General features: G+C 41.8%; 1 protein-coding gene across 5 annotated transcripts; it reads left to right on the top strand.

Annotated features, from left to right (window-relative positions):
* Positions 1-1,629: 1,629 nt before the first annotated feature.
* Positions 1,630-20,053, top strand: LOC105026268 (cysteine-rich and transmembrane domain-containing protein 1). 5 transcript variants are annotated; one of them, XM_010897616.5, is made up of 4 exons: positions 1,630-1,805; positions 2,349-2,373; positions 16,558-16,899; positions 18,130-20,053. In XM_010897616.5, exons 3-4 carry the CDS (start codon positions 16,578-16,580, stop codon positions 18,231-18,233), a joined length of 426 nt encoding a protein of 141 aa, XP_010895918.1. In that variant the 5' UTR covers positions 1,630-1,805; positions 2,349-2,373; positions 16,558-16,577; the 3' UTR covers positions 18,234-20,053. The 5 variants fall into 5 exon arrangements, with proteins under 5 accessions (XP_010895918.1, XP_010895917.1, XP_010895919.1 ...); XM_010897615.5 differs by lacking the exon at positions 2,349-2,373 and having other exon boundaries at positions 1,635-1,805; XM_010897617.5 differs by lacking the exons at positions 1,630-1,805; positions 2,349-2,373 and adding an exon at positions 2,664-2,741.
* The last annotated feature ends 343 nt before the right edge of the window (positions 20,054-20,396 follow it).

The following is a 20,396-nucleotide window of genomic DNA, read 5'->3' as shown; positions in this document are numbered from 1 at the left end:
AAATAATATGGGTTTTATTGACTCTGTGAAAGTCAACCTCTGCGTTTCGTCAACAACACGTGACAATAGAGGGCCTCTGACCAAGATGGCAGCTCAAAGGAGTTAGTTTGAGATTAACAAAATAGCGTACTGGTACAAGAGTGAAGACTGACCCCTGCCGGTGGGATAAAGGAATTGCATCTAACAGGATTGTAGGGTGAGCTACTCGGTTTTATGTCAAACCAATTCATCTAACCGATAGTTTAAAAAAAAAAAAAAACAGGCAAGCCTAGTTCTGCTGGACTGCAATAGGTAGTATTCGAATCCGGGTCACCCACGTGAAAGGCTGGGTCGCTAACCACTACACAGTAGAGCTCTACCTTCGCCGGGTGTCAGTATAGCCTCTTGTGTCTATGAACACATTTAACAGTTAATTGGCCATTCGTGAATGATATTCATACAGTTAAACTTACTAAGTTTACCTCCACCACAAATAGCGTGAACTGTTAATTTTTGCCACTGGCCGTATGAACAGCTTATTAACAGCCAGTAATATGCTTTGCCAATATCTAACTTAATGGAATAGTCATAGGAATTGAGCAATTGCTAGCGAGTCTGCCAAAGCTATTTCATTTTAAAGCATAAGTACGACTTTTTTTTCTTTCATGGCATAACAACTTACTTTTTTCTTTCATTCATGAATGACATTGATACAACAAGGATCAAGAAAGGTGACGATATCATGGAAATCATAAAATAAATAAATGTTGTTGACAATAGATTTGAAGTGGATTTTGAACAGCTTATTAGTCAGTAATATGTTTACTGGTATCTACTAACTTAGGAATAATCATAAGAATTGAAACATAACCGTAAACAATTTGAGGTTTAGCCAGTGAAGTTTTCGTCAATACGGAAAAATTCACAATGTGCACCTCGCTTCGCCTGCGAAGAGATACGAACTCGGGACCTATAGGTAACAAGTCCGTTTCACTAACCACTACGATATTTAACAATAATCCGTCAGTTGTCCAGCCAGCCAGCCAGTCGGTCTTCTTAGCCGGCTCCGCTTACGCTGTCCGGCAAAAACGACAATATTAAATGATGTGGTTTATAGTTATATTCATAGACGTGGATACATTGTAATGAGGGCGGTAGTCATGAGCGAGGGTATGGTAGCCCATTAAACACAAGTCTGCCAAATAGTTTGAACATGGTTAATACATGTCGGCCTAGACATTTTTTTCGGAGGACTTTTGTAATCAAGAAGGATAGACTAGCCAATCAGTCAATTTGTCATGTTGCTACTATTAATATACGACATCTATTTAAAACCCAGTTACGGATAATTATTGCTCAGTTCAAGCCAAATCCACTAACCTATTTCTTATGTATTCCGTCACGTTTCTGTGACGTGGAAGTTATGCGTTATGAGAATAAATATGGCTAGCTCAATTGATAAGATATCTTCATTAATTGTCCTATATCTGTGTATTTCATCACATTTCTGACCAATCAAGTCAGATGATCAATGTTCACCACTTTCGATTAGTCCCATTACCTTCGTCCTGATTTGTCCGTGAATACAGAGATGAATGAACACAGCCAACCAGTGAAACGCAGTGCTGTTTGGAGCGTTTTGTCCTTATGCAAACCCCTCGCGCCACCATCAGGATGACGTCACTATTCTCATACAAACGGAGATACGCACCGAGTTTCAAGACGAGGTGGGCGAGTGCTCCAATGCGGTAAAACATTAAATAAATACAGAGCACAAAGAAAATAATTGGGACTGTCTCCTTATAGAGGATATAATTCATCAAAAGGTAGGTAATAGAAGTCTCTTATATATCGGCTCCTAGTGATAATGACCGTCTCGAAGTTGCGAGCTGTTGGAAAATTGCAATTCGATACTGTTTTGGGCTGTGGCCCTGTGCAGGTGTTTGTTTTAGTAAAATTCCATCCGTTATATAGCGAACACGCAGTTAACTGTCTTTGTCCACATAGGTCTACATTTTTTCAGCAGTACAATTTACTTCATTTGCTAATAGTGAAAGAGAAAGACGAACATGTACGAAAGGACTTTATCTCTATGATTGTAGGCCTACTGGCAGTCCTATTCATTATAATTTTTATTAGACGAATTTATGTAAGTGTCCTATCACGGCAAATCACCTGATAATCCCCCATACAGCTTTATAGAAATACAAATGTAGCCTATCCTATACAAGGTGTATTATCTTTTCATAAGCGGAAGATGCGTGTGGTTGCGGGTGTTATATCCGTCTACAGCTAGTGTGATAAAGTGAATTATATTGTTTCTCTCCCTTTGACATGGCATCATACAACAAACTACTCTACAACATAAGACGTCATTGAAGAAAAATAGGCCAGGTATTGTCCTTTCTTAAATGTAGTCTGTAAATAATGTGGCTGCAAAAACACCGAAATTGAACACGTCTTTCAGAAAATTGGATGCACATTGTTAGAATATAATCCTAGCCACACTGACTCAGTATGAAAAGTTAATATTTAAAACAAAGACAAATGTGGGAGGGTTGGAAACCCATGATACAGGTGTAGGCCTAGCTTTTTGTACCAGTGTGTCAAATCATTGAGTGATATTTCTGTAAAGGGGGGATTCAGTTAAGAGATTAGAAAAGCAAACTTTAACCTTTCATTAGGGCAAGTGAGTCAGTGTGCTGCAGGGTTGGCCAGGTGACAGACACAGCAAGGCGATAGTTGGTGATAAGAACAACCAGGTGAGTGGTGGTGCCAGCAGGTTACAGGAGAAATATTTAGCTTTGACATCGGATCAGAATGACCATATTTGCTGTTGTTCTCGATGCTAATTTCTTGTTGTCTCTCTCTGTCTCTTGTGTGTCTCTGATCTGTTCTCATGGTTGTGTTGGCTAATGATGTCTCAGAGGGTATAGTCAGGTAGGCTATATATGGGCATTTCTCCGTGAAGGACGGGCTAAGCATACTCAAGTAAAGCTAATGGATTCCGAATGGAAGCATGTTCATTGGTTAATATCATTATCGTCAATATGTATGTGATCCACTCCTGCATATTAACGCCAACACAGGGTTCATACAAGCACAGGAAATAAAACTAAATAAAACACACAGTACACAATCTATACATTTACAGAAAACAATAGAATATGCTAGTATATTCACAATACAAAATTATGAAATACCAAACCAAAAAATAACTAAGTGGGAAAGCATGTAAAATTTATTTAAACAATGTCAAATAGTGTCAGGAATCTCAATCAAACTCATAAAACATTTACCATATAACCTTGATGTAAACTAATACAGTAACAGAAATATTTTACAGTATTTTACCTTTAACTTCCTGTAAGCTTACAGTATCTGTTCACTTGGATAGCTTTCACGTCACTAGTGAAACAATTATAGTAGCCAAATTATGTAAAGGTTTGGGTGTTAAAGCATGATATCCATGGCAACAACACATTCACTTTCAATAACACTGAAGTAATTTAGCAGACACTCTTAGTTATAGTGACAGACAGTAGTGAATGCATAAATACCCACATCCATGTGCTGCAAGGATTCGTTTCTGTGGGCTACATGAGACCAAGCACAGAATCTAAGTTGTTACTGAAATGTATTCACTGCTGCTTTATTTGTGCATCTATATAACTGATCTACTTTTAAAGCTTAACCTTGTGTAAATACAATGCCATTAATATGTAATAGTTCATCAACAACTGTACATATGGTAATATATGAACCAATTTACTTTGGTAAAATACCTTTGGCTGGCAGATCTACTTCTCTGTTCTGAAAACTGTTTGATCACTAATGACTAATCAATAATTCATAAGCAACTAACAAACTATCGCACTAGGCTGTATGTGTGTGTATCTTTGTTGTGGAAACTGTGACAGTCAGGGGTCAGTACTAGGCCTGCATACTAGAGGCTGTTTCCCATCAATGCCAAATCAATGGGTACACACACACACACACACACACACACACACACACACACACAGGGAAACACTAAGATGATATAGCTATATCAGGTTTTACTGTGTTAAAAAATTTGTTGAAGATAATTTATTGAGAAAGGGGAAAAAAATAATGTAATTGCCAGTGGGGTTTCCCAGACAGTTGTCAGCAATCAGCCTATTACATTTTTAACATGTTCAGGTTGGTGCAGTGACAAAGCAACTTACACGTCTGTGCAATGTGCACAGGCCATCGGTGCATTCCTCTTGCCGGGTTTAGGATTCCATCATCCAACCATATGGTTACTGGTCAGATGCTGCTAGGCCACCCTATACCCCAAACTAGTTTGACAGTTACAATTGTTTTTCCAGCCCTGACTATGGGGTTAAAGTGCTGATGGCCGTTGGATAAATTTTTTTGTCCTTAGTCCCCCATTTTAGCTCAGCAATGTTAAACAACCTGGTAATCCAAGAAAGACCTCTACAGTGGATAACTGTGAAGCTCCTCCCCAACACGATTGAAAGTATTCAACCTTATCTGTGAGTCATCATGATGGTAGGGTAAGAGCTGATGATCATCTGTGAATCATCGTGATGTTAGTGCAAGTGCTGATGACTCTGTGAATCATCATGATTGTATTGTAAGAGCTGATGATCATCTGTGAATCATCATGATTGTATTGTAAGGCCTGATGACTATCTGTGAATCATAGTGATGGTAGTGTAAGAACTGACACTGGCTCACTTGTCTTCATTGATTATGTAACTGCTGATAGCAGCAGGATGATTCTGAAGTGGACAGAAACATCTTGTCTGCTCTGATACAACTAAATGCGTCTAAACTTATTGGAGAAAACCTAATCATACACTACGACAATGACACTGAACACACTGCCATAGCTACAAAGGAAGTTTTCAAGGCCGAAAAGTAGAAAGTTGACTGGCCAAGTTAGTCATCAGAACTTAATGTAACTGAGCATGCATTTCAGAAGTTGAAGACAAGACTTTTGAATGTTACATTTTTGAGTGTTAAATATCTTACCTAGCTTATTTACTACATACACTCACCTAAAGGATTATTAGGAACACCATACTAATACTGTGTTTGACCCCCTTTCGCCTTCAGAACTGCCTTAATTCTATGTGGCATTGATTCAACAAGGTGCTGAAAGCATTCTTTAGAAATGTTGGCCAATATTGATAGGATAGCATCTTGCAGTTGATGGAGATTTGTGGGATGCACGTCCAGGGCACGAAGCTCCCGTTCCACCACATCTCAAAGATGCCCAATGGGTTTGAGATCTGGTGACTTTGGGGGCCATTTCAGTACAGTGAACTCATTGTCATGTTCAAGAAACCAATTTGAAATGATTCGAGCTTTGTGACATGGTGCATTATCCTGCTGGAAGTAGCCATCAGAAGCATTTCAACGATGTCCAATTGGCACTAAGGGGCCTAAAGTGTGCCAAGAAAACATCCCCCACACCATTACACCACCACCACCAGCCTGCACAGTGGTAACAAGGCATGATGGATCCATGTTCTCATTCTGTTTACGCCAAATTCTGACTCTACCATCTGAATGTCTCAACAGAAATCAAGACTCGTCAGACCAGGCAACATTCTTCCAGTCTTCAACTATCCAATTTTGGTGAGCTTGTGCAAATTGTAGCCTCTTTTTCCTATTTGTAGTGGAGATGAGTGGTACCCGGTGGGGTCTTCTGCTGTTGTAGCCCATCCGCCTCAAGGTTGTGCGTGTTGTGGCTTCACAAATGCTTTGCTGCATACCTCAGTTGTAACGAGTGGTTATTTCAGTCAAAGTTGCTCTTCTATCAGCTTGAATCAGTCGGCCCATTCTCCTCTGACCTCTAGCATCAACAAGGCATTTTCGCCCACAGGACTGCTGCATACTGGATGTTTTTCCCTTTTCACACCATTCTTTGTAAACCCTAGAAATGGGTGTGCGTGAAAATCCCAGTAACTGAGCAGATTGTGAAATACTCAGAGCGGCCCGTCTGGCACCAACAACCATGCCACGTTCAAAATTGCTTAAATCACCTTTCTTTCCCATTCTGACATTCAGTTTGGAGTTCAGGAGATTGTCTTGACCAGGACCACACCCCTAAATGCATTGAAGCAACTGCCATGTGATTGGTTGATTAGATAATTGCATTAATGAGAAATTGAACAGGTGTTCCTAATAATACTTTAGGTGAGTGTAGACATTGTATAATGTATAATTAAAGAATGGGAAAATGTATTTATATCATTTATGCATTTACATTCATTATCCGACTTATTGCCGGACCGCATAAACAGAGTTTGCCATGAAGAGTGAATGTCTCTTAAGAGACCGATTTCGATTGTAGATTGTAGTTATTGTTTTCATTATAGTATGGTACAGCTATTAGCTAGCCATCTACAGTAATCTCTTTTTAATTTAACACAATGAATGTATTTACCCTGTTATACCTGTTGTTGGTTTGGATGTCAGCTAATGTAGGGAAGTCTTGACAGTGGAGTTTTGACTAATTGGTTTGACAATACAGAAGTAAACAGACATCACATGCTGTTTAAATAGCATAGTGGTTAAACACAGTCTGCCACAAAGGAAACTGCAGATCGAAGCCAGTCAGGGACAACAACATTCATCCCTTCTAACCGCGGTCTGGCAGAACTAGGCTTGCCTAGTTCCTTTTCTTGTTTTGGAGAGACTTTTGTTATTCAAATATGTAGAAAGATAACTTTTTTATTATTGAATATATATTTATTGAAATAAGAAGCATCATCAGAAGCTACAATTAGTTTTTTGTTGATGTCAGGTGCAAAGGTGCAGAAATGACAAAACATCGGTATTGGCATCAGACGATTGTGGTTTGTGAATATCGGCTAGCGATATCAGCTAACCGATATGCACTGAAAAATTTTCTTATCAGTGCATCCCTAATTGAGACCTGTTCCTTATGACTGTCTGATCTTAAAGATAACAATACACTTTGTGGATGCTAAGTTTGACATTTCCATGGAATATCCTGCATGTTCATCTGTATACAATACTTGTTGAGAAAGGTGGGGGAGGGAAAGAAAGAGAGAGGAACTGAAAAGAGGAGGAAAGCAAGTGAGAGAAATATAATGCAAGAAAGAGTTTAGCTCACCATTTAAGTGTTTACACTAAACACTGTGTGTTAAAATAGCCTTGAAAGCGACAGAAGGACAGAAGAATGTATGGGGGATGGAAGGACAACACTGGCCCCCTTTCCGGCAGTTTGTTGCGCTGTGGAATTCATAGATGATGAAGGAGTGGCAGTGTTATACTTCTAAACAAACCCGGGGCTCAATTCAATGAATCCCGCATTGCAGTGTTTACGCAGCAGCTCTTTTTCCCCAGGTCAAATAAAACCAGACTGTTTTCGGGTTCTGTATAAAAACCTCCAACTACTACTTTCCTGATTACCTGGTATGCTGTCACTCTACAAAATTAGATGTGTGAGCACGTTTGTCCTTTAAGGAGAAATCACATGCAGCATGAAATTTGCCTTGCAGAGTAATGTTATTTTGAATATAGGATGAATATTGAAATCAGATTCTGCATTAGTTGGATTGGACTCTTGGGACTCAGACTTTAAGAAAAACGGTTGACTATGTTATTACTATATGTAAAGAAAAATTAAAAGTTTTTCTTTATGAACAGCTCCGTGTCTTTCACACAGAATTTGAAAGTAATAGTCCTTGAGGTGGCTCAGTACTCAGAGTGCCTTATCACGCTGTGTTCCTTGTGTTAAGGTCAGGTGCCTACACATTTTTTGAATGTTGAGTTGGGTATTGCATTACTTCAGCACGTGTACTTTGATTACACAGGTCATTTTCACCCTGTGAAAAAATCTCAAGATTAATGTCTGGTGATGTCAACTCAGTACCCATTGATTAGTCAATAGTCCGATCTTATATGAATGTACATTCATATAAGATTGGTACATTCATCTGACCTGCCTGGATTTCTTTCACACGTTTGTGCCAAAAATACTGAGCCATAATCTTCAAACAGTGAGGTTGCCTATTGACCATTGAGGATGAAACATTAATCTTATCGATTGGCTTGAAATGTTCACTCACCTAAAGGATTATTAGGAACATCTGTTAAATTTCTCATTAATGCATTATCTAATCAACAAATCACATGGCAGTTGCTTCAATGCATTTAGGGGTGTGGTCCTGGTCAAGACAATCTCCTGAACTCCAAACTGAATGTCAGAATGGGAAAGAAAGGTGATTTAAGCAATTTTGAACGTGGCATGGTTGTTGGTGCCAGACGGGCCGCTCTGAGTATTTCACAATCTGCTCAGTTACTGGGATTTTCACGCACACCCATTTCTAGGGTTTACAAAGAATGGTGTGAAAAGGGAAAAACATCCAGTATGCAGCAGTCCTGTGGGCGAAAATGCCTTGTTGATGCTAGAGGTCAGAGGAGAATGGGCCGACTGATTCAAGCTGATAGAAGAGCAACTTTGACTGAAGTTGCAACTCGTTACAACCGAGGTATGCAGCAAAGCATTTGTGAAGCCACAACATGCACAACCTTGAGGCGGATGGGCTACAAAAGCAGAAGACCCCACCGGGTACCACGCATCTCCACTACAAATAGGAAAAAGAAGCTAAAATTTGCACAAGCTCACCAAAATTGGATAGTTGAAGACTGGAAGAATGTTGCCTGGTCTTATGAGTCTCGATTTCTGTTGAGACATTCAGATGGTAGAGTCAGAATTTGGCGTAAACAGAATGAGAACATGAATCCATCATGCCTTGTTACCACTGTGTAGGCTGGTGGTGGTGGTGTAATGGTGTGGGGGATGTTTTCTTGGCACACTTTAGGCCCCTTAATGCCAATTGGGCATCGTTTAAATGCCACGGCCTACCTGAGCATTGTTTCTGACCATGTCCATCCCTTTATGACCACCATGTACCCATCCTCTGATGGCTACTTTCAGCAGGATAATGCATCATGTCACAAAGCTCGAATCATTTCAAATTGGTTTCTTGAACATGACAACGAGTTCACTGTACTGAAATGCCCCCCAAAGTCACCAGATCTCAAACCCATTGGGCATCTTTGAGATGTGGTGGAACGGGAGCTTCGTGCCCTGGATGTGCATCCCACAAATCTCCATCAACTGCAAGATGCTATCCTATCAATATGGGCCAACATTTCTAAAGAATGCTTTCAGCACCTTGTTGAATCAATGCCACATAGAATTAAGGCAGTTCTGAAGACGAAAGGGGGTCAAACACAGTATTAGTATGGTGTTCCTAATAATCCTTTAGGTGAGTGTATTTGACAGAAAAGTGACACTGTAAACTTTTTGCTTAGTCATTTAAGTAGAAAGACTCAATAAGAATAAGGGCCCCGGTATATTGTTTAAGATCCATGGTAGCAAACCCATCAATTACTCCAATATACAGTTGACATAACTTTTCTTAAAAATATATATATAATCCCTGCAGGCTGCTCCATGCTCAAATTGATCTAGAATGGAAATGCACAAAGCTAATTTCTAATTAGATGAACAACTACTAATTTCCAATCAAAATGTAACGATGTAACTTGCAGCCACACCGGGCCAGGACAATACATTGTATTTGTACATACAGTGGCTATAAAAATTCTACACACCCCTGTTAAAATGCCAGGTTCTTGTGATGTAAAAGAATGAGACAAATGTCAGAACTTTTTCCACCTTTAATGTGACCTATAATGTGAACAATTCAATTGAAAAACAAACTGAAATATTTGAGGGGGAAACATTTAAAATAAAAAACTCACAATAATCTGGTTGCATAAGTGTGCACACCCTTAAACTAATACTTTGTTGAAGCACCTTTTGATTTTATTACAGCACTGTATTTTTGGGTAGGAGTCTATTATCATGGCACATCTTGACGCAACAATACTTGCCCACTCTTCTTTGCAAAAAGCTCAAAATCTGTCAGATTATGAGGACATCTCCTGTGCACAGGCCCCTTCAGATCACCCCACTGATGTTCATTTGGATTCAGGGCTGGGCTCTGGCTGGGCCATTCCAAAATGTTTATCATCTTCTGATGAAGCCATGCTTTTGTGGATTTGGATAATAATGGTGTGTTCTTTTTGTTTTCATCTACAGTTTTTTGTTGCTATCTCATTCATATCATTTTGACAATACAATGTGTGAAATATTATTTCAACTTTAAGAAACAATCTGTGTATTTGTGTGGTTGAATTTATTCCGCCATTATTTGAGTCACTGTTTTGGTAAATATATCTTTGAACATTGTCTTCTAATGTACTTCCTGCTATCCATATATGCAAACATTGTTTACGTTTGCTGCTTCTGTGAGCCACAGCCGAGGCGTAGCTTAGGACCATTTGACTCTGTCATAAAATAATTGCTTCTCGTACATAGGTACTCTCTATGTCTCTATGTATGACATCAGATCTTTTTCCACTACTGAGGGCCTAGTTACAATAGTCACGGTTTGCCGCTGGTCTGTGGAGTAGGATTCTGGGGCTCTGCTGTTACCTCATTTACCCATCTGCCAGGCGCACTCGCAGCCAAAACACCCCTTGAGAGAGGTCGAGAGAGGTCTACAGTGATGTAGATGGCTCTGGGTTGCTGATGTAGAAGGGTCCTTTATTTTGTTCTGGCAGTATGATGAAATGCTTGTCTCACACCAGAATCGTGAGAAGCAGAGTTGGGCTTTATTATATAATTTAACCAGACAATATTCTTCCCTCACTCGTGAACAGGACCCCTAGATACTTAAACTCCTCCACTTGAGGCAGGCACTCTCCACCAACCTGAAGTGGGCAAGCCACTCTTTTCCGACTGATGACCATGGCCTCGGATTTGGAGGTACTGATTTTCATCCCCACCGCTTCACACTCGGCTGCAAACCGTCCAAGGAGATTGACAGACGGATCGGTGCAGCTTCTGCAGTAATGCGGTCGATGTATCGGTCTGTCGTGGTGAAGAAAGAGCTGAGCCGTAAGGCGAAGCTCTCGATTTACCGGTCAATCTACGTTCCTACTCTCACCTATGGTCATGAGCTTTGGGTCATGACCGAAAGGACAAGATCCCGGATACAGGCGGCCGAAATGAGCTTTCTCCGCAGGGTGGCTGGGCGATCCCTTAGAGATAGGGTGAGAAGCTCGGTCACCCGGGAGGAGCTCAGAGTAGAGCCGCTGCTCCTCCACATCGAGAGGGGTCAGCTGAGGTGGCTTGGGCATCTGTTTCGGATGCCTCCGGAACGCCTTCCTGGGAAGGTGTTCCGGTCCCGTCCCACCGGGAAGAGACCCCGGGGAAGACCTAGGACACGCTGGAGGGACTATGTCTCCCGGCTGGCCTGGGAACGCCTCGGTGTCCCCCCGGAAGAGCTGGAGGAAGTGTCTGGGGAGAGGGAAGTCTGGGCATCCCTGCTTAGACTGCTGCCCCCGCGACCCGGCCCCGGATTAAGCGGAAGATGATGCGATGCGATGCAGACAATATTCTCAAGAATGAAGAACTTAAATTAACACTTCCCTAAACTTTATCGTAAACTGAAGATGTGTTCACTTCCTACACCAAGATGATCAACAGAATTGTACAATTAATTGTCTGATTGTCTAATTAAGTTCAGCTGGTCTCTTATGCTCCTAACTGGGGAAAGTGCTAGAAATGCATGTTAAGAGTGTTTCTCCTTTACAGCACCACAGCTTCGGACAAATATTCAAAATGAAGTCTGTGAACAGAATGAAGAAAGGTAAAATGTAGATATTTTTTTTTAGGCCCAGAATTGATTGGTCTTCTAGGGGCTGATGAGTAGCTCTACCTTGTTAAACTTCCTATAGTACTGTCACACTACCTCTGCTTTCTCTGTGACCTGAGCTACCTATACTTTTTTCTCTTTTTCTATCTTTTACTTCTTTTTCTCACCTCCTTTTATCTCTTTCCTTCTCTTTTTAGTAGTCCCAGCAGGTATACTAAAAATATAATTAATACATCTAATGAAGAGCATTGCAATTGGCCAGAACATCAACATTTGGGGTTAGTAATTGAATATGACTGCCTTACTGCGTAGCACTCAAGTGACGTTGTGGAGACTTGAGTGTCTGCAAGCTCAATCAAGGTGGAATGTAAGAGAATGCATTTCCTTCTGACATGTAAGGAATTCCTAGTTGAGCGAGTAACATGATAAGGAGAATGGCAATGGATGTGTTTTGGGAAGACACATATCTCAACATCAACTGTCCCATGTCTGCTGGGTAGTTGCCCCTATGAATTGGTAAAACTATGATCTAATGTACTTACATTTGTGTTTGTGTCTATATTGAATAGCTGAAAACAGGTCATAGAGGCAAGCCAACTTGATATCAGGTTTAAGGGTGTGTATGAGGGATGCCTTAAGGGATGCATTTGCCTTAAGTCAAGAGTGTGTCTGGGTATTTGAATTTCCATTAAGTTGTTAGCCAATACATTCTACGGGCGGGCCATGTTTTTGCACACATACTGCCTACAGATACAGTGATGGTAAAACAGCAGCTAGCATACTTCTGTATCAGCTACCAGAGATGTATTTTAATAGAAATCGCTAGAAGGCTGTGGTTATATGTGACCTACATCCTTTAAAACAAGCAGGACAAGTGTCATCCCCTGCTGACATTAAATGAAAGCACAGTATGATTATGTGTTGGGCATGTACTCAATATGTCCTTGTAGAACAATACTGGGTGTTGTCCTGATTCATCCCATCACCATCGGTGCTAGGGAGATGCTAGGGAATATACCCAGTGTGTCTGCGGTATTAGGACTTGTTTATATCACTAGGGTGAGAATAAAAAACGAGCTAGACTAGTCTTGGTTTGCGTAATTTATTCATGGCATTTGAATTTACACCCGCGTGTTCAAGATCTTTTACTGTTCTGACACAATTGTCTGCACACTTGCCAAACTCAGGGTTGCTCTGTTGAGAATGTGACCTTTAACATGGACAATTCAATTGAAAAACTAACTGAAATCTTTGAGAGGAAAAAAATTAATAAAAAAACTCACAATAACCTGGTTGCATAAGTGTGCACACCCTTAAACAAATACTTTTGTTGAAACACCTTTTGATTTTATTACAGCACTCAGTCTTTTTGGGTAGGAGTCTATTCAGGGCTGGGCTCTGGCTAGGCCATTCCAAAATGTTAATCTTCTGGTGAAGCCATGCTTTTCTGGATTTGGATATGTGCTTTGGGTCTTTGTTGTGCTGAAAGGTGAACATCCTCTTCACCTTCAGCTTTCTAACGGATGCCTGAAGGTTTTGTGCCAAAATTGCCTGGTATTTGGAACTGTTCATAATTCCCTCCACCCTGACTGAGGCCCCTGTTCCAGCTGAATAAAAACAGCCCCCAAGCATGATGCTGCCACCACCATGCTTTACTGTGGGTATGGTGTACTTTGAGTACACCATACCCACAGTTCCTTTCAGAATTTTGGTCAAAAACCTTCAACCTTGGTTTCATCAGACCATAACACATTTCCCCACCTGCTTTTGGGGGACTTGATGTTTGTTTGTGCAAACTTCAGCTGGGCTTGGATGTGTTTCTTTGTAAGAAAAGGCTTCCGTCTTGCCTCCCTACCCCATAGGCCATTCATATGAAGAATACGGGAGATTGTTGTCACATGTAGCACACAGCCATTACTTGCCAACAATTCCTGCAGTTCCTTTAATGTTGCTGTAGGCCTCTTGGAAGCCTCCCTGACCAGTTAGCTTCTCGTCTTTTCATCAATTTTGGAGGGACGTCCAGTTCTTGGTAATGTCTCTGTTGTGCCATATTTTCTCCACTTGATGATGACTGTCTTCACTGTCTTCCATGGTATATCTAATGCTTTGGAATTTCTTTTGTATCTCCTGACTGATATCTTTCAACAATGAGATCCCTCTGATGCTTTGGAAACTCTGTGGACCGTGGCTTTTGCTATGATATGCAACTAAGAAAATGTCAGAAAAGTCTTACTAGAACACCTGAGCTTTATTTGAGATTGATCAGAGTCACTTTAAATGATGGCAGGTGTGTAATGACTTATACGTAACATGAGTTTGAATGTGATTGGTTCATTCTGAACACAGCCACATCCCCAGATATAAGAGGGTGTGCATTTTTCCCCCTTGAAGATTTCAGTTTGTTTTTCAATTGAACTGTTCACATTATAGGTCACATTTAAAGTGGAAAAGGTTCTGACATGATTTATCTTTGTCTCATTCTTTTACATCACAACAATCTGGCATTTACACAGGGGTGTGTAGTAGGGATGTCCAGATCCGATCACCTGATCGGAAATCGGGCCCAATCACGTGGTTTCAGACTCGATCGGAATCGGATGTTACCTCCCGATCAGGACTCTGATATATATGTATATATATTCTCATTATTTAACACATCTGTAGTTATGCGGTGGCACAGAGTTAGACCCTTTTGACTCCACACAGAAACAGCAACGCGTGCGGGATTGTATCACTTTGTTGTAGAGACGCTATTGGTTAAATGCCGGCAAAGTAGAACACGGAAGCAGCTTGAAGCGGAAAGCGCAAGTATTTCTGCGGTCTGGAGAGTGTTATATAAAGCAAGTTTACCCAGGCAACCCCGCCGAAGACGAGTCAGCTCATGCCTTCGCCGTGACCGCGCGAAGGCGCAGGACATCACAGTCAAGATAGCGCAAATGATCGCAATGAGTGACCTGCCATTCACCTTTGTAGAGAACCCTGGATTTCTTATGCTTATGGAGCACATAGAACCTCGATTTTTAAATGCCGTCTCACCACTATTTCACAGAGAAAGCTCTGCCAGCCCTTTATAAGAAGATTTGTGACAAACTACTTGTCCTGTTATCAGATGTACCCCATGTTTCGTTCACCACAGACATCTGGAGTTCGTACGTAGGTCCTGTTGTTGAATGTTTAAAATAAGGTGAATTAAATAAAAAATAAGGAACATCCTGGATCTGTTTTTTCGCTCTTTTATTCTTTTTTTTATATATTATAGAAGTATTGGATCGGGACTCGGTATCGGTAGATAGTCAAAATCAAATGACTCGGACTCGAGGGCATAAAAACCTGATTGGGACGTCCCTAGTGTGTAGACTTTTTATATCCACTGTATGTCTCAGAAAATTTAGTGGAATATAAACAAGCACTTAGAGCAGGGCTGGAATAAAAGCCTGCATATTCAGTAGCTGTCCAGTAGTATGGTTGACCCTCCTGACTTCATAGCTCTATTAGAAGAACCATGTTCTAGATGCCTGTGTTTTCTTGGCAACATAGACATCCCCAAGGTCCTACTACTAGAATGTCTTTACCTACAATACACACTCGTGGGAAACCACCAGCTAATGGGACTCTAAGGGAAACACAGGAACACACGCACACACTCATGTGATCTTATCTCAGGTCCCGTGTTGACATTGCAGGGCTTTGAAACAGCAATAGTCTTTTTGTTTGACTCACATTCTCCAATCCCTCTTTCTGTGTCGTCATCACTTGTTGACACCGTTACAAAATCATTGCTATCATTTCATTTTCTCAATATGGGTTTTTTACCCATAAATTGAACCCTGAAAGGTTATTAAGAAAGGCTTCATTCACAACCTGGCACCTGAACACTTCAGTATGAGACAATTTTTGCTAGGCCCAAGTGCTTGAAATATAACATGTATGGTGTCTTTCTGCTGTTTTGTGGGTCAGTAGATGAAAAAGTCTAGAAATGAAAGTGCAACTGTATAAACTGTGTGAAGTGTAATTGTGGTCATGCAATTCAGCCATTGCCCCACAATCTTATTTAACAAATTCACTTTCTATTTGTCGCTTAACAAAAATACTAGCAAATCAGCTTGTTTAGTGCAGCTCATTTTGAATTTAATATGTGTCTGGCTATGATCAATAGCATTTTGTGAGATGGGGCTGTTTGGCAGCGGACTCGTGCTTTTAACGCTGTGCTTAGCTTTGCAGGCTATTTATGGTCACTTTTGTATCTGCAACCTTTGAGTTGGTCAGTGTTGAATAAGCACTAAATAGCTTACAAACCAATGGGGCTTTATTTTCTATGACCCCCTCCACTGCCCTGAAACAAAATATATGTTCCCCAGATGTCTTCAGACTTTCAGATGAAGCTCACCTGCTGTTTCTCCCCTGGGCAGGTCACATTGCTGAAACAAAGCGCCTGTCAGCTCTCGTTGCGAACGTTTCATTGACACCATCACAGCTCTGTTATTATCAGCTCTCAAAGCACTTGGGACTGAAAATGTAACAGCCTTCGCTCTCTCAGCCATAACTGTTGAGTTGATGCAGTAGAAGGAACTTTTGTTATTCCAACCTGGTTGGCTAATTAACATCTAAAGCAAAACCAGTTCCACTCAGTTTTCTCATTGCAATCCTCTAATCCGGGACCTATTTAGACCTTGTACATGAGGTGGGCGCAGTTCATGATGAAGTAGAGCAGAAAACTGGCTGCAAATAGCAGCCTACCTCCTCCTTTTCAATATTTTCTCTCTCACCTTCTCCCTGCCCACTCTCTTTCTCATGCCCCCCTTGCCCTCTCTTTCTTCAGGCGTCTCTCATATCTAGCAGATGAATTCTGAGCAACCTCCTCCGTACCAGGGCCCAGGACCCACGGCCCCTGGTTACCCCGTCCAGGGATACCCTCAGCAGGGATACCCTCCTCAAGGATACCCTGTCAACATGGAGCAGCCGGGAGGATACCCTCCTCAAAACCCAGCCTACCCTAACTACCCAGCTGGCCCCGGGGGCCCTCCAGGACCCTACCCTGGCCCGTACCCCGGTCAGGGACAACCAGGAGCCTACCAGGGCGGGTACCCAGGACAGCCTCAGTTTGGATGGCAGGGAGGACCGCCCCCAGGGCCCATGTATGGTGAGGCCCCAAAAAACACAGGTGAGCAGAGAGTTGAGAAGAGTGAAGAGAGAATAGGGGGGAGGAGAGGGGAAAGGGGGGGGTGTTACTTGACTGTAGAAAATAACCAAAAGGGGAAAGATTAAAGCTCAAGTCAGTATGAAAAGAAAGTGGATGTGCTATGGTTGTGCTATGGAAAGTGTTGTTTTTTCCTGTGGTTCTTAAAGCTCCACCAGCGACCACCAATTGTTCCATGTGTTTGATCGATCCAGAGCTGGCACTCCTGGATCAACTTTAAACGTCTGGGAACCACTGGTTCTAATAATATACTTTCATAGATAGCACATCCATTAGCTCTGCTATCAGTACTTGGATATTCAAAGGGCAATTTCCTTTACATAATTTTGTAACAATGTAATTATTAATAAGGCTATTTGTTTTGTCCTTGTATATCAGAATCCCAGTGTGTGTTCTTCAATGGCAAGGTTATTATTTTGAAGCGAACCTGATTGCGAGTACAGGTTCTGCTTCAGTTGACAATTTTGTCCTCGTCATGGCATGATTTAAGGTTTTATTTGCGGCCCTTGTTTAATGGAAGTGGGCTATGGCAGAAAGTGAACCTCTCAGGCTGTAGTCAGTTGCTTCATTCACTAACAATAACCCAGTAAAGTCTACCCGAAAGTGCCTGTAGTCTGGTGACCATTTTGTCAGACGTGTCTTTCATTAAAATACAGATTGGCAGCAGAATCTCCTGCTCCATTACCCATTTGCTTCATGTTTTTGATCTACTTAGTGATCATCTCCCACCTGCCACATGGAAAGAAAGCAAACACATAGTCTGTTGAAGAGCATTATTCTGGGGAAATGTGTCATTTTGTGCAAGCTTTTACATATCAAAGAAAATGTTCAAAGTGAATGAACCCCACCAAGCTAAGGCGGATTAACAGACTGCCTGGCAACTGCTAAAGAGCAGTTCCTTTGTACCAGGGACGGAGCAGTGCCTGTTTACTGATGTAACTCACCAGAACGGACTCCCTCCAGATGACCTTTGTCATGTGTATGGAATTATTAACAGCAAACATAACAGAGATAATGAGTAGAGAGGACTGTGACCGCTAAGTGACGTGTGCTCCAGTGTTCCCCGGTGATAATGAATAAACATGTTTAATGTCACTGTTCATGACAGGATTAAGACATGTCTATAGCTTGGTTATATTTGTTACCAACATAATATCCCTCTGCCTCTCTGTGTTTTTCTCTGCGTCTATCTAGTGTATGTGGTGGAGGAGAGGAGGAGAGATGATACAGGGGACACGTGTCTGACGGCCTGTTGGACAGCCCTGTGCTGCTGTTGCCTCTGGGATATGCTCACATAGCCTCTGACCGTCATACCTGACCTACCTATAACCCCTGTCCCAGTCTCTCATAACACACTTTTCCTTCATCTGGCCTTAGTCCTAAACTCATAACTGTCCTTTTTAACACCCCCCCCCACCATCTAACTGTTGGCCTTAAACACTCCTGCTCTCCCGCCCACTGTCCGGTACCCCTGGGCCATGGCACCACTCTGTAAACCTAACGTGTTGTGCTTCTACTGTTGGCCTGCCTAGTCCTTTCCTCTAGCACTTTAGTTATGTTCCCTAAATATCAGGCGCTGTACTCTACTTATTGCTTCTGGTGAACATGTGCTCAAACACCACACAAAACAATATGCTCTCAGATCTCAGGCATTCTACTGTAGATGACATGAACACACGCACAGACATACAAACACAGGGATGGGTACCGCTTTACAGTTTCCAGTTCCAGAGGAACAATTTCAGGTCCTCGATTTCAAACTATTGCTTATTTTGTTTCCTGTCAAATATTTACAGTTTCAAGTAATATTTGTTTATGTATTTTTAGTCTGAAGTATGAAAACCGAGGCGACAGTAAGGACTTCTTTCCCCTAGGCACAGTAGAATATGGAAAAGAACAAATGGAAAATGTCTGGCTTTTATGGCAGAACATGGGCTCTTCCGGAGCTAATTATGTCTACAACTGTTGAAAATGCATAGCTGGAGTAGATGAAACCTCCATTAACTTGTCAGACAGCTGTGATGGTTTGACTGTATCTCAACATTAATTGCTAAGTTATTTAAAAAAATTGTATAATCTGTGCGGTCCAGTGGAAATATACCTGTCTCCACCCTCATTACCTGTCTCCACCCTCATTACCTCGGTCTCCACCCTCATTACCTCGGTCTCCACCCTCATCACCTCGGTCTCCACCCTCATCACCTCGGTCTCCACCCTCATCACCTCGGTCTCCACCCTCATCACCTCGGTCTCCACCCTCATCACCTCGGCCTCCCCCCTTCACCTCGGCCTCCTCCCTTCACCTCGGCCACCTCCCTTCACCTCGGCCTCCACTTCATCTGTCTCTATAATCCACTGTCAAGGGAATTCTGCAAAAAAGAGAAACATTGATTTCATAGTAATCGGTTCCAACAGGATTTGATCGTTACCTATAATTTAACTAATTTGGTACCCATCACGACACACACAAGCACACGGACACACACACACACACACACAGATCTCAGGCTCATCTCTACTGTAGATCTCACCACACTCCTGGGCACTTTAACACCTCTTACCTCTGCTGGGCACTTGTGCCTTCTCCCTACCTCCTCCTGACCTGTATTCATACCTCCTATTCCTCAAGCCCTACCCCCTACAATACCCTACCCACCACGGTGACCTAGTCCACAGGACGCCGGTCAGCTACTGTCCCCAAAGGGTGGGGTCTAATTCCATTTCAATTCCAGTCAATTCAGGAGGTACACTAAGACTGGGATTCATTCACACCTGCCATGGTAATGTTTACGCAGTGTCTTTATTTACTATATTCCTACTGTCACACTTTTAACACTGAAAAGCAAACCTGTGAAGGGAGCAGCCCTCAGTAGTGTTAGGTGTTCACACAGGACCCAATACCTGTGTGAGAGATGATTTCACCACTGGAAAAAGAGCTACTGCATAAATACTACAATGCGGGTTTGATTGATTTGTGAAAGCGGTTCCATGACTTTCAGTGAGGGATTTTCTAAATTTGGGTTATTTTCAGAGTTGCGTGAACTGGAATTGACCCCAACCATGAACTCCCAGCTCCTTGGCCCCCCCCCCTTCCGACTACCCACCCCCGTGCCACCCCGACCCCCCCCCCCCCCCCCCCCCCCCGCTCCCACTGGATAATGCTGAAGTATAAACTGTCAGCTCTGTTATGTTTGCACAACAGCTGTGGAGGCCTGTTTGTCTTACGATGAATCCCAATCATATGACAACCAATTGAATGCATTTTTAAAGCCCATGGCAATGATGATTTAATGTTTGATTTAATGTACTGTTTCAATGCCTGTAACTTTTTTAAGTTTTTGATCCTGGATAAATATGATTTCATTGCTATTCTTTTTAATACTCACATTCCTTGAAGGGGAAAACATGAAAATTATGAATGAATAGAACCAAATGATTTGTTATGTAGACGCCTTTACCTT

Source organism: Esox lucius, chromosome 4, assembly GCF_011004845.1.
Source record: "Esox lucius isolate fEsoLuc1 chromosome 4, fEsoLuc1.pri, whole genome shotgun sequence".
NCBI classification, from domain to species: Eukaryota; Metazoa; Chordata; class Actinopteri; order Esociformes; family Esocidae; genus Esox; species Esox lucius.
Note: the sequence above shows the minus strand (reverse complement) of the source record. Positions and strands in the feature narration are given on the sequence as shown.